The sequence below is a fragment of the Pelobates fuscus genome, chromosome 6 (assembly GCF_036172605.1).
Source record: "Pelobates fuscus isolate aPelFus1 chromosome 6, aPelFus1.pri, whole genome shotgun sequence".
NCBI lineage: Eukaryota > Metazoa > Chordata > Amphibia > Anura > Pelobatidae > Pelobates > Pelobates fuscus.
The window spans coordinates 66670499-66688683 of NC_086322.1; the positions used below are offsets into that span (position 1 = coordinate 66670499).

The 18185-nt window shown below is 39.7% G+C and overlaps 1 protein-coding gene across 1 annotated transcript; it reads left to right on the forward strand.

The window, feature by feature from the left end:
• The first annotated feature begins 1746 nt into the window (after positions 1-1746).
• Positions 1747-17203, forward strand: LAP3 (leucine aminopeptidase 3). The gene is made up of 13 exons (XM_063459888.1): positions 1747-1908; positions 4312-4427; positions 4775-4829; positions 6353-6458; positions 7671-7830; positions 8235-8399; positions 9270-9428; positions 10488-10612; positions 10949-11037; positions 11374-11476; positions 13738-13817; positions 14600-14712; positions 16991-17203. Exons 1-13 carry the CDS (start codon positions 1813-1815, stop codon positions 17184-17186), a joined length of 1563 nt encoding a protein of 520 aa, XP_063315958.1. The 5' UTR covers positions 1747-1812; the 3' UTR covers positions 17187-17203.
• The last annotated feature ends 982 nt before the right edge of the window (positions 17204-18185 follow it).

The window sequence follows — 18185 nt, forward strand, 5'->3', positions numbered from 1 at the left end:
GCAAGCAATAGCTGAGCTTACTAGCCATATGGTTAAACTAGCGCATGTGCCTACTCAGGTGTGGAAAGGGTACAATCCAAGTAGTTGGTTTGGTAGCTGGTATGAGTGGTTTGGAGGGCTTAAGGCAGTGGTAGGTGGAGTCCTACTGATTTTAATGTTGTGTCTACTCCTGCCATGTCTTATACCCTTAGGTCTGTGCAAAGCCTGATAGAAAATATAGCAGAGAGGAAGGCTGCTGCACAGATAATGGCAATTTATAAATATAAGGCTCTAGATCAGGGAGAACCAATGCAGGAAGATGAGTGTTGAAGATTCACATCATAGATAAGTCTGATCTGGTTCATGGTAACTTGCGGTGTATGCAAACCAAGGTTGAGTGATGCCTCAAGTAATTGTGAAATATCAAGAGGCATCAAAGGGGGGAATGTGGTGGAATCTCGGTAAAAATAAATTTAGTAGGCCGAGATTACCATGTGACATGTGTACGTGCATATGCTGACGTATCGATCAGTTGGTTGCACGAGGCAAGATACGATCAGTAGTGTACGGAGCATGTGCAAGAATACAGGATGTAGTATTCCCCTCCTCCATTGTGCTGGACAGGCCATGCGGTCAAGCAGGAAGTTAATTCTTGTTTGTATTGATTGGTCAAGAGAATGTGCGGGTGGAGCTTAATATGGGAGGAGTTATGTGCCTATATAAGGAGCCTGTACTATTGTCCGGGGCTCAGAACTTGCTGTATTTTGGTGACATTAGTCCCTCTGAGTCCCGATCGGTGATCCAATAAAGAATCTCTTCCTTCCTGAAGAAACCTGTGTCCATCTCTCTGTGCTTGGCTTCCGTCAGTTTCTCCGGTATCAATAGAATTGGTATGAGTTTACATTTTAGAGTACACAACCCCCATAAGCACACAAGCAGAATTCGCAGAAACAAGAAACACACAACTAGCCTATCCTCACAAATGCAACACAACAAGCAGGCAGCCCCCACAACAGCAACCCCACAAGCAGCATCCGACAAACATACAATCCGGACAGCTTCCCCCACAAACACAACACGACAGGCAACCGCCACACACACCCTCTCCCAGCCCTGTCCCACTTATTATCCCCCACCCACGTAGACACATTCACCATTTAATACCCCAAACTAGTCGCATTAATGTGTGTGCATGCGTGCTTGTCCGTATGTGTTTTCTTTTCCCCAGGATTGTTCTGAGAACTATTAGTTGACTTCCTAATAATTTATGCAAGTAAAATGAAATTTAGAACAAAAGAGGGCAATGTATCTTATTCACACAGCCTGATTTCCAAATTAGTTTATTGTAGTTTAAAGACACATTACTGTGAGTATTATTGCTCGGTAGCTCTGCTATACACTCAAACACACCAAAAATATGCAGCTCTTAGAAAAGAGGGATATTAGGATAGAAAAGGACAGAGGCAAGTTGGGCACAGAACAGGGACTGTCCCTCCTAAATAGGGACACTTAGGAGGTATGCTGCTGTAGTGGCTGTACATGTACAGGGATACAGATCATTGCATTAAGAATATACAAGTTACCGATTGTGCTTTATTCACAAGCGATTTTCCGAAGTTCCCCTATAACTGCAGTCATAATATTGCAGTTAAAGGGACAATGAAAACAGAACAACAAATTAATCACAGAGAGAAAGTTCGGCTAAACTGCAAGCTAACCAATCAGAGTGTTACTAGGTGAAGCTGTCATCACTGTGCGACACTGACTGCACATGTTAGAAGCTGGGACAGTCAGCTGATCCTGGAGGTTATTTTGCATTAGTACAGACACACAATGCTGTCTCTCCGGGCTGCTCTGCAGAGAGGTGTAAACTGGAGCTGCTGTAGGGGATTCTCTGTGTCTCATCAAGCTTATTACCCTGGGAAGAAGGTACAATACATACATATATACACACATATATACATTATATGAAAAGGCTCTAGCCTGGACATAATTCAGTAGGGCAGGAGTGCACAAGCTTCTTATTTTTTTACAGCTAATATAAAGAACACATTAACTGAGTACCAAAGGGGTACAGGTGTCATCTGTCTTACTCAAAGGGATAAATCTATCCTTCTCCCCCCCCTCCCCCCCACAATATTAATTTACACGTTAACATACCTATTACACATGTTGCATAATAGACTTTGGTCAGAGTTCTAGTTGGGAAATGTAATCTGGATATGAATAACCTTGCATTTTAATCAATTTTGACATAGCATGCTATGCATGTGTTATACAGTGCAAGAACATTGTACTCTGCCCCAAAATTATTGCCTCAGTATTGTTCTTTCCACTTTCCATTTTTTTTTTTTTTATTGTACCCGGGATTTAAATTGTATCCCAGAAGTGTTTTTCAAAGTATTAAACATGTTAGCAATATATATGTATTAAGCTTTCGATATGTTTTGGTGTAGCTAAAATTATTTAATGAATAAAAAAAAAAAATAGTCATTAAAAGAAATAGGTTCAAAAGTTGCTGTGTGTTATATCTACGTCCTGCAATTAACTGTAAAATAATAAATAAACGAATAGCTTGATAGTTCTACCCCCTTCACTTATTAAAATATTATTTGGGCCGCCTCCACAAAATATACTTGGTACAATGTTGCAGAAATCAGTGCAAATGTTTTAGCAGCAATATTGTGCACCAAATGACAAGGGTAACAGATGAACCTAAATGCTTGCTGATTTGTTACCAAAATAATGACTTTGAATATCAGTTGTCATTAAAGTGATCTTGTAATAATGCTTTGTTCATAAGATAGTAGCATAGTTAGAATTCTTGTGGTATTGGTACACCTAGCTCATTTTGTTACCACTGCAGAGTTAGTCACTCTGGATAACAGCGGATACAACAGAGGCTAAAAGAGCTGATTTTAATTAAATCTCAGGACCAGCTTTGTAAATCTACTGTTTGTTAGCTACAATGTGGAGTTTACTGGATAATGTTGTGTGCGTGCACAGGGCTACAGTGGTGTACTTCCTTACCTAATACATACATTAAAGACAGTAACTCCGCACTGAGAATGGTCCCAGTCCACAGCTTCTTGACTGTAGGTGTACACCGTCACCTATTGTGGACAATGAAGATGTTGAGGACTCTGACTCCTGTAACACCCAGAAGGACTGTGCCTGACTTCGAATGATGGGTTTAACTGACCATAGTCGCTTAAGTGAAGTGGCCATGGTGCCTGGAGTCTTTATGTTCAGCGAATCGCTATGAAATACCTGGTCTCGTTTACCCTTCCCTTCCCCACACATAGTGCAGGTCTATTGCTCAATCATTTTATCTTATATCTTAGGTTTTCGTTTCATGTTTTATATATAGATGCCTTTTTTATTTTCTTTGATTGCATACATTGTACATTGTAAAAAAAAGTTAGAAAACTTTCCAAGTGACTTATCTACAGAAGTCTCCATTAAAGCCTATGGGAATGTTTGTAGATAAATAATTTGGGAAGTTTTTGGAAAGCTTATTAAATTGAGGCCCAAGTACTTTTTGTGAATTACCATATATTATTCTCTTTCATTGACTGCTTATTCTCACTTTATCACCAACATATTATTTTGTGTGTGTGTATGTATATATATATATATATATATATATATATATACACAAAACCACGTGTCCCGCACTCACAGTTCCCGGTCTTGTTGTTGCCTTGGTGCAATCCCCGGCTTGTATGTATACGATATCTTGATGGAGAGCACTCAAAGGACTCAAAATATATTTATATATTTCAAATAGTGCTTTTTATTTTAGCATCAAATATTTGGATACAGAGTGTCGACGTTTCAGTCCCACTGGACTTTTATCAAGACCTTCTTGATAAAAGTCCAGTGGGACTGAAAGGTCGACACTCTGTATCCAAAGATTTAATGCTAAAATAAAAAGCACTATTTGAAATATAATTTGAGTCTTTTGAGTGCTCTCCGTCAAGATATTGTGTGTGTGTGTGTATGTATGTATATATATATATATATATATATATATTATAAAAATGCCTATCACCCTCATTGTACAGCACTGCTGTATATGTTAGTGGTCGACATAAAATGATAAAGACAAAAGACGTATACAGGGGAAACAAAACCACATTATACTACATGGGGTTAGTGTTAATAATTTCACATTTTCCGTAAATTTAGCTTCTGAAAGTCACAATAATCAATGTTGTTGTGTGGATTTGTGCACAACAGACAATAGATTAAAGATCAGTGTTACTACCTTTTGTAAAAAACAAAACAAAATCTGAATAAAAAAAAATCAAAACAATAATGTGATTTTAGGGCCTTGTCTTGGGAGTATACGAAAATGAGAAGGAAGAGGAGAACTTCAAATTTACAAATGCAGGTGATACGTTTGATAAGGTGGTTTCTGGAAAGCTGCGGGATCAGTTAATGAGGTAACCTCCATTTTATGGAACCATAACCACAATATTCTCCAAGTAGGCATTACTTGGAGAATGTTAAGATATTCTGTGTTTTTAAAAGATGCAATAAAGGGACAGTCCACTGCCAAAAAAAAAAAAAGATACACTCTTCACACATAATGGAAAACTTTATTTGATCACAACTGAGCAATGATCAATATCCTGCATACTAGAAATAATATTCATTATAATAGTAAAGTTGCATGTTTTTTTTTTTTTTTTTATAAATACATCTGAGCTATATATTTTTTTCTGTTACTAAGCTATACTATACTTTTTGTCTTTTTCAAATATTTCACCTTTTCCTTATGGATGCAAAGATCTGGTCCTTCACTCAAAAAAGGCAAAACACGAATGTTCTACGGCTTACATGAGGTATTTCTCTATGTTAAATTAATGATCAGATTGATGTTGCTGGTGCCCTGTTTTTGAAACTCAAGTATCTAGCGAGCCTTACAGAATTAACAACCTCTTTATCCAGAGGAATGGTGGAAAAAAAATCTACTTTTCCAAAGGAAAAAATCAGTAGCCCTATCTATTTTTCCAAAGTTGTTTTCCTGGCACTACCCCACCCTTTGCCCCTCCTCCACATGGTGCAAAACCCCTTCTGTCACTTACCTGATTCTAGCACCAATGTCCTTCGGCACTGGTTCCTGCTCCGCTTTCGCTCCTCCCCCACTGACGTCAATCTTATACAATGCTTTCCTATGAGGTTTTGGGTGACGCTGGACATCCTAATGCATAGTGTGAGAACGTCCAGCGTCAGTGACCGGAAGTCCTTCTAGAGGTGGAGTTAACCCTATCAGGTAATTATTGCAGTTTATTAAAAACTACAATAATTATCACTGCAGGGTTAAGGGACCTGGGGCACTGCACCCAGACCACTTCAATGAGCTGAAGTAGTCTGGGTGCTCATATTGTCCCTTTAAATTCTAGACTTGATGACTGGGTTGGGGACTATTGTGTCTAGATTATAATGTTTGGCATTATTTAAAGCAGCTATTAATTAGTCGACACAAAGAGCAGGTAACCTTAGGCTGTTAAAGCAGACAGTTTCTTTTGGCAAACTACCACTGCCTGATCCAATAGCTGGTTGAGGTTTCTGAGAGTTAACGTTCCACAGCAGTCTGTGCTGCATACTTAATACCTTGCAGTGAAAGGGCTAAATTAAATCAGAATGTGGTGGGAGATAGGTGTTGCAGTATTAATAGTGTAACACCTACAGAGTGCAGTGGTCTTTTTTGCTGGACTCCTGTAATGTTCATAACATTTCTCAATTATATATTGAATTTGTTGTTTACCTCTATGATAATTTATATGTTTATTACCTATTTGGAGGGGGTTCTATTTAAGTGAATTGTTGGGACAGTTTAACTTTAACCAGTTTGATCACTTTTTGTTGTTTGTTTTGTTTTTGTTTGTTTTTTTATGTATGAACTTGTATTTGATCAGAGATATCCAGGAGGCATCATGGAATGTTGATGTGCACCCCACAAATAAAAGAAATAAACCAGACCCAAGACAGTATACATTCTCATTTCTCTCTTATTTTGCATTCAGTTATTAATGATCGATTGGTAATGAAATGAGTCGTGTCTCAATGCATAAACCAAACGTGGCTACTGCAAGTTACATTCTCAGTACCATTTTGTGAGCTATACAGTTGCTTCCCTGCAGTGTGTTTGAGAATTCAAGTTCACCAGAGTGATCAAGAGAAGAGCATGATTTTATTATATTACCTGAAACAACCTTTTAAACTGTAATTAGATAACAGTGCTTTCATGATAAATGTTGTTTGTGATAGATTTATTAAGAGACTAATTGCATTACTATACCAATTTCACTACTTCTCTCACAGAAATGTTTTAAGCATAGCCATTTTCTGTTTTTTGCAATAGGACTTCCCTAGTGTTGTCGTGGTGGGACTTGGTAAAAAGTCAGCTAGCATCGATCATCTGGAAAACTGGAATGAGAGCAAGGAAAATATCAGGACTGCTGTGTCAGGTAATTTGTCATTTGCAAGTATGGCCTGTGATGGTAGAGCAGTGATAATATCACTTTTACCAGTAAGTGTCCTTTGGCAACACACCTAATGATATGTATCCACCTACCTTAAATCGTCATAGATTGTAAACTCGTTTGAGCAGGGCTTTCTTTACCTTTTATATCCATTTTCTATCTTGTAAAGTGTTGCAGAATATGTTGGCGCTAGATAAAATCTATTAAATGGACACTATATTCACTAAAACAATTTAAGCTTAATAAAGCAGTTTTGGTGTACAGATCTTGCCCCTGAAGTCTGACTTCTTAATTCTTCACCATTTAGGAGTTAAATCACGTTTGTTTCTGTTTATGCAAGCATAGCCACACCTCCACTGACTGTGACTCAGCTAGCATGCATGAAAATAAATAGTTTCACGTTCACTCAGATTTGTATTTCCTGCTCTGCAAATTTAACTTTAATTACAAACAAGAGGATCCTGCAGGGTCTAGAAAGCTATCAACAGAGCAGGAGATAAATAATTCTAAATCAAACTGTATTTTCAATACAGGAAGTGTAAACATTAGATGACTCTTTGCAGGAAGTGTTGGAAGGCTGTGTAAGTCACATGCAGAGAGGTGTGACTAGGGCTGCATAAACAAAGTGATTTAACTCCCAAATGGCAGAGAATTGAGCAGTGAGACTGCAGCAGCATCTACACACCAAGACTGTTTCATTAAGATAAAGTTGTTTTGGTGACTATAGTGTCCCTTTAATAATAATAGCACCATTTAGCATACTAAAATGTTGCCAAGTGTCTCATATTGGACTTTTAGGCTTGATTCTCTCCCAGCGTCCTGCTGCCCCTGGTTTCTACACAGTGTTGATGTTAAGTCTATAGACGGTGCCTTTCTCAACAAAATCACATATGATAAACTGAAACAAAATCACGTATGATAAACTGAAACTTTCTTAAAGCGGCATTGTCCCCCACACCTGCAAAATGTATATTTTATTTCATTTCACTACCATCTAGAGTTTTAAATCCACCAGCAGTCAGCAGTGGCTGCTGCAGGGAATTTAATCTATCTATGGAGGATTCCGCAGTTTTGCCGGATCCTCTGCAGACCTCAATGCTGTACACATGCACATGCGACTGGGAAAACGATAGTTCCCCTTTAAAAAGATCTCTCCGTTTGTATTACAAGACATTTTTGCTTTCCTTGCTTGCACAGTGGGTTGCAGACAGATGCAAGATCTAGAGGTTGTGCAAGTGGAAGTGGACTCTTGTGGTGATGCACATGCTGCAGCAGAGGGTGCAGTTTTAGGGCTGTTTGAATATGATGAACTCAAGAAGAAAAAGAAAAAAGTGGTTGCCACACAGCTATATGAAAGGTAATAAGACAAAAAAAAAGTTTAGTACTCTTCCCAGGTGGATTGTGATAATACTTTCCTGGTGATTGCTTACTTGTTTTTTTTATTTTTTTTATTCTTTGTTTTATTTGTGCATAATAAAATTAACAATAAAGCAGTCAACATGTTGGTACAGCGTTTGTAATAATTCATGTTTCATATTTGTTTCGGATAACAATAAGGTTACATTCTTCTTCTTACAAAGTTCGGAGTGTGTCCAACATAATTATCTCATTGCACATTTTCTTTTGTTTTGTAACGGATTGGGAATAACTGGGAAACAGGATCTTACGACTTCTGGGGATAAAGGGGGGTACTTGTTTTCTTTTAACACCTAAATAAAACCAATTCTGTTTGAGTAAGTTTTAATTACCTGTGTCTTCTAGCCAAGACCAAGCATCCTGGCAAAAGGGTGTCCTGTACGCAGAAGGCCAGAACCTGGCTCGTTACTTGATGGAAGCCCCAGCAAACTACATGACGCCCACAAAGTTTGCAGAGATTCTAGAACAGAAGTTGGGAGCATTCAAAGACAATGTCAGGGTTTTCACCAGGTAAGAGTGATCACTCCATGCATCACACTGACTCACTGAGCCATGAACGTTTTTTTAATATTTAATCTCCACTGCTGTAAATCACTGCATGTCTAGATGGTTTTCTGTTAAAAAAATTAAAAGGGTGGGGGATCACTGATTTGTTAGGACACTTCTGAATTAAACATAATGCAGAAAATGCATTAAAATATTAAATTAAATAACTAGAGCCCAGTAATTCACCTGTGAATGTCAGCCCCCATGTCCAGAACAACCCTCCATGATATGTGCAAACGATAGCCTGGTGTCTTGGATCACTCTAACTTTATGCATCCCTAGAAATGAAGAGGTAATATACGGACCCATTTGCAAATGCAGTACTCCTCAAATTCATTGCAATGGAAAACACTAGTTGGCATGCTGTACACAATGCACACATGTAGTATACCTGTGTTTCCTATGATCTACTTAATACAAAGACTGCTTGAAAAAGAAGATAAGTGAAAGGAACAAATGAGTAGGAGAAAAAATAAACTATCATGCAAAAATATGGAATAAGCTTTATATTTGATGTGATGTTAAAGGTTTAATTTCCTATTGAATGTATATTAATTTTTATAATTTAGTAACTCCATTACAAAGTTTTATATTCGTTGTCTGCACTAGTCTTTATAAGTATTAATTTACAGCTCTGTAAAATTCAAATCTCCTGCCTGTAGATTTATAAGGAACGAGGGACTATGCTGCCTAAAAAGACTGCCCCTAATGAGACTCGTGGTTGGGATTTGTCACATTTGCTGATTGTGTGTGTGTGTGTTTTGTTTTTTTCATACTTTTTTTGTGTGTAATTATGTGGCCAGATTGCAATTAAACAAATGTATTTTTTTTAAGGACAAAGCCCTGGATAGAGGAACAACAGATGGGAGCATTTCTAAGTGTAGCTAAAGGATCTGACGAGCCACCAGTATTCTTGGAAATACATTATCAAGGCAGCACGGACTCCAGCCAGTCCCCTCTCGTGTTTGTTGGGAAAGGCGTTACATTTGACAGGTACAATATCCATTTATATTGTGTTTGGTTGTTTTCGTTTGTTTGTAAACAGATTTGGGTAGGCTGCAATAAGCAATAAATACTGTCACCCATAATTTTATCCGAAATGAGAGGCTTATAAAGAAATGTTTGTGAGTTAATAACAAAGATACAAAATTAGGTTTTTAAATTGTGGGAAACATTCAGATATAATTTAACCATTAAAAAATGTGTGTATTCTGATTATAATATTTCCTTCACTGGGTTATCCTGTATGATTTTTTGGCGGGATTAAAAGTGAATTTTAAAGTTAAGGCCAAAATAGGTAAACTCAAAACATTGCTGTCTCATTTTTTCCATAAAATTCTGTTTTGGATTCCTGAACGTTTACATATTAGTGAACAACTAACTGTTGCCTAATCGGGGCACACCCAATCTTCTAGATATTTTACTACTCCTTTTCTCCAGTATTAACACTAACACAAAAAGGACACTAGAACCTAAGGTCTATGTATCTCCTGCTAGTAAGACCACACCAGTACCGTCAAAGAGCTGGACTCTAACCTACAATACAACAGAGAGAAAACGAAAACAAAACTGGTGAAGCATTGGATTCCTTTGAATTGATGTTTGATAGATACACTATATATATTTTGTAAGGTTCTGTACCTGATCATTACTTTGAGTGCAATTGTTCACCAGTCTGTTTCCTTTTTCTCCATTAAACATGCATGAGCTTGTGGAATCACTTGGAATTTGGAATTGTGTGCACGTTGGAGAATCCTGTTGTAAATGTGAATCAGTTTCTCAACTGTTAGCCAACGTGGGTGTTACTGTATTACCAATAGATGAGCTCCCCAGTTGGGGGAGTTGGGAGTCAGCTCCCTACAACTCTGGAAAATTGTTCATAGTAGGGATGTTGGCTGGTGCGGCAGATGTGTCATGGTTTTTAACAAAGCATACTTTTGAGGCCAGAACCTATTAAATGCGCTTATGATGCACAGATCATTTCTGGATGTCTTTTTAAACCTATTACATAATAATTTGTAAAATATGGACATGTATCTGTTTTTGTCCTAGTGGTGGAATTTCACTGAAGCCTTCATCGGGGATGGATGCCATGAGAGCAGACATGGGTGGAGCTGCCACTGTGTGTTCCGCCATCCTGACAGCTGCTACTTTAAAATTGCCCTTAAACATTATTGGTGAGTTTAATATATATATATATATATATTATATTATATTATATTGGATCCTAATACTCGGAAAGCTCAGAGCTTCTAAAATAAATAAATAGTTTACTCAGTCCAAAGACCAGATCAAGAGTTTTCTTGAGATCTGAATTGAAACCAGTGCTGAGGTTCCAGGATTCCAGGAGTTCTACACATAGGACATATGAGATGTTCAGTCCTATTCAGGTCTGAGACCACTATATCTTCTATTGCCCTATATGCCAGGAGTGTAGCCCTGTGGCTGGTCTGCACCATCACAGATTTAGATATTATTTTAAATAACCCATTGTATTTATCTGATTTCTCAAGGCTTGGCTGCACTGTGTGAAAATATGCCAAATGGAAGAGCAAACAAACCCGGGGATGTTGTGAAAGCTAAGAATGGGAAAACAATTCAGGTAACATTCTCAGCATTTTTATTTACATTTTAGCATACTGTAAATATGGTAGTAACTTTGTCAATGCCTTTCTTTCTTGTGTATTCATAAACAAACAAGACTTTCATCCTGGTTAACCACACACATTGATTAAAGTGATATTGTAAGAACTGGCAACATGGCTGATTTGGTCTATGCACAAGTTGTAAAATCTGCTATTTTCAGCAGAGTGAGTTAAAACCTTGTTTAAAATTGCAGTGTGTTTGTGCATGCTCAGATCTACTTTTAAGACCTCCTTTGTAATCAAAGGCAGTTTTGTAGCTGTCCTGTCTATTGATGCAGTTGTTTTTGTTTTAGGTGGATAATACTGATGCAGAGGGGAGGTTACTCTTGGCTGATGCACTATGCTACGCACACAACTTCAATCCAAGAGCTATAGTAAACGCTGCAACTCTAACAGGTAACTTTGTCATTATACAGGGTGGGCCAAAATTTAGAGTAGGGTTTAAAGCAGGGGTAGGCAACCTATAGCACTCCAGATGTTGTGGACTACATCCCCCATAATGCTGACAAAGCATCATGGGAGGTGTAGTCCAAAACATTTGGACTGCCGAAGGTTGCCTATGGCTGGTTTAAAGAGTCAATAACTTTTTTTTATTTTTATTTATGAACCAATTTCAATGATGTTACATTCAGTGAATACTTAACGTATGGTGATTTGTTCGACTAGATACAGAAGATTACATCTTTTAACCCCTTAAAGGGAAACTCCAGTGCCAGAAAAACGATCCGTTTTTCTGGCACTGGAGGTTCCCTCTCCCTCCCACCCCCCAATCCCCGGTTACTGAAGGGGTGAAAACCCCTTCAGTGACTTACCTGGTACAGCGGCGATGTCCCTCGCCGCTGTCTCCGCCTCCGCGACGCTCCTCCTTGTGATTACGTCGGCCGGTGGGCGAGACTAATCTCGCCCACCGGCCGAGGAGACCTAATGCGCATGCGTGGAAATGCCGCACATGCGCATTACGTCTCCCCATAGGAAAGCATTGAACAATCATTTCAATGCTTTCCTATGGGGTTTTGAGCGATGCTCTAGCACAGGAAACCTGTGCTAGAAACTAGGAAGTGACCTCTAGTGTCTGTCTAGTAGACAGCCACTAGAGGTGGAGTTAACCCTGCAATGTAATTATTGCAGTTTATGAAAAACTGCAATAATTACACTTGCAGGGTTAAGGGTAGTGGGAGTTGGCACCCAGACCACTCCAATGAGCAGAAGTGGTCTGGGTGCCTGGAGTGTCCCCTTAAGGACCAAACTTCTGGAATAAAAGGGAATCATGACATGTCACACACGTCATGTGTCCTTAAGGGGTTAAGGGGTTAAATGAGTTCCATTTGCTGCCTCGCATAGTTGGCACCAAACTGTGCATTTTTAGGGTGCAATTGGAGCTGATGAATTATCAGTGAATTATCAGGCACAGTCCATAGCTGAAACAATGATGGCATGCTCGTGTGCATATGTCAGCATGCAGTGAGTGAAGCATGTGTGATGATTCTGTGTGGGGTCGTTCCCATAGCAGCTGCTGTCCTCTAGCCGCTGTAGTTCCACTGGTAGGTGTTGCCGTGAGGGTGTTGTGAGATGGGGCGATGTTGTGTGCGCGGCTCCATATTCCTTCATCGCTCTCCCTCTCCAACCCAAATCGGCTTTTCGTGCTGCATGAAGGCTGGAACCTGGTGGAGTCGGAGCCTGGGCTATATGTCTCCCAGTGGGGCTGTTGGATTCCTCTTTTGAAAGGGGGTCTCTGCGGGGGAGCTCTGTAAGCCGATTTACCCCCTGGAGTTGACCGCCCGGCTCCCACTCTCTTCTGACGCCTAGGTAGAAGAACGTTCCGCTGCTGTGGTGTCCGCTGGGCTGCTGGAGGTGAACGGCGCTGTGAGTTTGCAGATTGTTGCTTCTCCTCTAGCTTCCGCTAGAATGCCTCTTAGGTTGCCTGAGGCGGTAAGATTCAGGCTGCAGCGTGTGCTTGTGCGGGGCTTCAGGCTCTGCAGCTCTGTGTCTGCGCACATGGCCTCCGCCATCTTGGATCTAGGCCTGGGGCGTGAGCGGTGGTGTCTTTGAGTGCAGCTTTAGGGTGAGGACTGGGATCACCCCCTGGTCCAGAGGGGGGGGGGGGGGAGAATCGGGACCGGGTCCGCAGATGGTATATGTGCTCGTCGGGCTCCAGTGGGCAGGATAGTGGTGTGGCGGCCGTCCACTCCACTCACCGCCAGGTAAGGTCTCGCCTGTTGCCGCAGGGACCTCTCCCCTGAGGGATTAAAACTCCAAGAGCAAGCCTCTCCTCAGCTCTGGTAGCCCATGGACATCTGGGGTCACAGTTGTGGGCCATTCACTCCCTCCAAAAGCACGGTTTACAGGCTTAAAAGGTCATATTTAGCAGGAGCTGATCTGTCATGCGACCGCTCAGCTCGGCGGCACGGCCCCGCCCCCCTGGAGTGCCCCTTTAAATATAAAATGGTGCTTTTCTACCAGAGATATCCATTGTAACTGCTAGTTTTGTTGTAATTTATTGATTAATAAATTGAACATGTTAATTCTGAGCAGTTCTAATTTGTGGTGTCTCTCGCTCTGGTTGCATCATATCTACTGGCTAAATAAACCACAACAACTGTAATCTATTACAAACCTATTGTTACTATTTACACCAAAATACTGTTTTTGTTTTGTAGGTGCAATGGATGTAGCATTGGGGTCTGCAGCTACTGGAGTTTTTACTAATTCCTCTTGGCTTTGGACACATCTTCAAGAGGTAGAGTTTTTCGTTTGTTTGTTTTTTGCCAGATTTTCAAAACAAAATACAACAAAAACCTGTATTAACAGACAGACATAGTTACATAGCTGAAAAGAGACTTGCGTCCATCAAGTTCAGCCTTCCTCACATATGTTGTTGCTGTTGATCCAAAAGAAGGCACAAAACCCAGTCTGAAGCGCTTCCAATTTTGCCACAAACTAGGAAAAAAATTCCTTCTTGACCCCAAAATAGCAGTCAGATGTCTCCTTGGATCAAGCAGCTGTTACCCCACTAATTAGTTCACAGGAATAACACCTAAGTCTTGTAGTACGAATCCTCTTCAGTCCAAGAGAACGTACAATAGGCCAATACATTATAGAATATTCACAATACATTAAAATTAGAGTACTAGTTTGTGTGTTTTTTCTTTTATCTTCTTTAGTAATAGTAGTCTACAGACACACCTAAAAACTAAAATACGGTATGTGACTTATCTTGTGTAAATCCAAATGTGTCTGTTTTAGAATAGTTAGGCGTCTCAATGTTACAAGCAGTCTACTATCTAGAATTAAGTCTGGGGATATTTCAAGGCATCAAATGTACGTTGCAGTATTATTAGTGTCGGTTCCCAAGTAGAAAATGCCACAGGAAACCAAAACAAGATAAAAAAAAAAAGGTTATAGACTTGGGAACTAAAACTATTTGGGAGTTTTTTTTTTGTTTTTTTTTTAAAGTGCATATGTGCATGTTTTCTAATACTATTGCACAACTTGTTAACAGATATCATCTTTACCTCCTAGGCCAGCATTGTGACTGGAGATCGTGTATGGCGGATGCCTCTATTTGACCATTATAGTAAACAAGTTACTGAATCCACACTTGCAGATCTTAACAATGTTGGGAAGTATAGCAGGTAATATGCCAGATCACCGGGATATTTCTAATGAGTGTGAAAAAAACCAAATTTGTGAGACAGTCTCTTCTGATGTTCTTCTTTCTGGCATGAATGAATGATTTCACTCTGGTTAGTTGCAGATTAAAAATGTATGGCCAAAGGGCAGCATTGATTCAATAATAAGTGACTGAGCCAGGAACAATAACACTTGCATATTCAGCTCTACTGCTAGTGATTAGGCACAGTAGGCTTGTATAAACACAGGTTGCTCACAACATCATGCATTATGCATCTTCATGTATCTTTCACATCCACTAAACACCAGCAGATATAAACCTCAGGTTGAAGGTGCAGAGATATTATAGAGAGTAGGGAGCATCCACTAAGGTTATGAAGTGTTTGAATCTTATGGAAAGGTCATGATGCTTTTTGTGGGTTGAATGTGCATATCTTACATATATGTTGGTCCAATTAAGTAAGGATTCTATGCCGAAAGACTTCAAAGGGACACTATAGGCATAAAAACAACTTTAGCCTAATGAAACCGTTTTAGTGTATGCCCCTGGAGTCTCACTGCAAAATTTGCTGCCATTTAGGAGTTAAATCACCTTTGTTTCTTTTTATACAGCCCTAGCTGCACCTTCCATGACTGACATAGCCTGCATGAAAAAAATGGGTTAATTTTCATTCAAATGATAACTTGCTTTAGAATTTTTTTTTTCTCCTGCTCTGCAAATTGAGCTTTATTCACACACAGGAGACTCCTCCTGGGTCTAGAAGGCTATTAACAGAGCAGGAGATAAGACATTATAGAATAAACAGAATAGGCAATAAAATAACCTAGAAAATCTAGTTTCCTATTCAGGAAGTGTTTAGGAAGGCTATGTAAGTCACATAGAGGGAGGCGTGACTAGGATTCTATAAAGAATGTGATTTAACTCCTAAATGGTAGAGAATTGAGCAGTGAGAATGCAAGGAAATGATTTATGCACCAAAACCGCTTCATTGTTGTTGTGGTTTCTAAGAGATCCCTTTAAAGTTTGTTTGGAAGCTATGTAGTGATGGGTTGATAAGAACCTGGGCTTTCAACACTAGTTTATGTCATTTTTATATATTTATATATTGTAAGAAAAAACAAAACTAAAATAGTTATTTCCTGATATCAGGTTCCAGCTCCAGGCACAAGTTGGCAATGTGGAAATGTAGCAAATGTCCTTCACATTGTCTATAATCTGTACTGAAAATGCTCCACTCTGGAGTAATAACAGAACGTGCCATGTAGAGCACAGTCAACTTCCATATACCTCCATACAACCAGCACTGGAACTGGCTATATAACTTTAAACCGGGCTTAAAATATCCACTTATGCATTTTACTAGGTTGATTTTCTAAATATGTTTAGCTGATAACAAAAGAAACTATGTAGTTTTAGGAAGTGTGCCTTTTAATTTAATTTGCATGGTCTGGCTGAGCAGCACAATATCTGGTACTTTGTACACATTTGGAATTGTAGGTAGATATCATGTAGATATTAGCCTTGTATGTAGATAAACATACAAATGCCTATGGCAGAGGCAGGAAAACACATTTGAGCATTAAAGGATCACTACAGTGTCAGGAAAACAAAGCAGTTTTCCTGACACTATGTCATCCTTGGGGGACCCTCACCCTCAGGGTCCCCCTCTTGTGGCGCTGAAGGGGTTAAAACCCTTTTAGCTGCTTTCCTTTATCCAGCGCCAGGCTCTCTCTTCGCTGGTGACCTCTCCTTCTCCCCCGCCGACGTCAGCTCCCGAGTGGAGCGGAATGCGCAAGAGCCACGACACATTCAAACAGTCCATAGGAAAGCATTTCTCAATGCTTTCCTATGGACGCTCTGCACAATGGATGCGAAATTCGCATCCAGCGTCGCAGATGCACCTCTAGCGGCTGTCAGGAAGACAGCCACTAGAGGTTGGCTTAACCCCTAATGTAAACATAGCAATTTCTCTGAAGGGTTAAAACCTGAGGGACCTGGCACCCACACCACTTCACTGAGCTGAAGTGGTCTGGGTGACTATAGTGTCCCTTTAACAGAGCTTTGATTTCAGGTCAAATTATGTATCTAAAGGAGCAAATGCAACATTAGACAATAAGGAGAAAGAAATAACGTAAAATGTAGCAATGAGATGGGATATTCCATTGGTTTCTGTGATGATTACTCCAGTTCTAAAGCTTTTGCCCCAGATCTGAATTTTGATTAGATTTTGTCCACCATCCACACTATCTCCTAACAGGCTTGTATGATATTTTCTGCAGGTCTGCTGGTGCCTGCACAGCTGCTGCCTTCCTGAAAGAATTTGTTACAGTACCTCACTGGGCTCATCTGGACATAGCTGGAGTGATGTCAAATAAGGACGAAGTTCCTTACCTGCGCAAGGGCATGGCTGGACGCCCCACAAGGACATTAATAGAGTTTGCTTCTCGTTTAAGCAATGACAAGAATACAACCTAAGGGACTAAATAAGTGCTGTGTTGGAAACTCTTGTGTGGGTGTAAAATATGTTAGAAGGACATTTTTACAAAGTCTATTTTTATGACTATATGAATGTAGAGAATATTAACGAACATGTACTAAATCATATTAAATAAGGAACCATCAAATACTTTGTTGCATGTGTTTTATTCACATCCTTGTCTTAAGATGTTGGATCCACTTTTCTTAAGCAAAATCATTTTGTGGCTTTTTATCCCAGTATCTCTCACCATAAAGATTACTGTATGTATTATGATCCCATCTCTGGGTTTTTATGCTTTTTTTTTTTTTTTTTAACATAACTGGCTGTAGTGCAGTTAGCTTCTGCATCATGTGTTTTCCTTTGTATTTTACGCAACGTATTATGAGGAATTATACAGGTGATGCATAGGTTTGTGTGTAAGATGATTTTGCAGTCTGTTGTAGGGTCTACAGCTATGAGTGGGGTAAGTATGTCAGATTGTCAGTTTAATCCTAGAAGCCGGGCATAGCCATCTAGAGGAGATAAGAACGGTTAATGGACCAAGGTGCTGTAGGCTTAGGTGAAATTACGGGGGCAAATTACGCTGTGTATAGCATATGTTGAGTTGGCTTTTGGAGCCACTTATTGAAAATAATTAACTAGTGTAACTTAAAATGGAAGAAAAACAAAAACTAAGATAGGGTAGAACTAAGACTGTGCAATGAGGAAAAACAAAGAATATAAATGCAGTAACCCTGCACAGGACTGAGCCCCTTGCGAATGTCCTCTTTAAGGTGGTAAGTCTCTGGGACACAGTGCAGCTGCTTTAGGCACAAATGGGATAATTCGGTCTACAGACCTTGCCTGACTGGAAGCTGTTGTGAATGACCCAGCTGGTAAACCCAGCTCCTGAAGTAGGGTGGGTGCATCAGAGAGGTGTGCCAGAAAGCAGGGTTTGCCATCTTTTTCCGCTATAAGCCAATTCGTGCCCCACTGATATGGCACATCATGGTCTC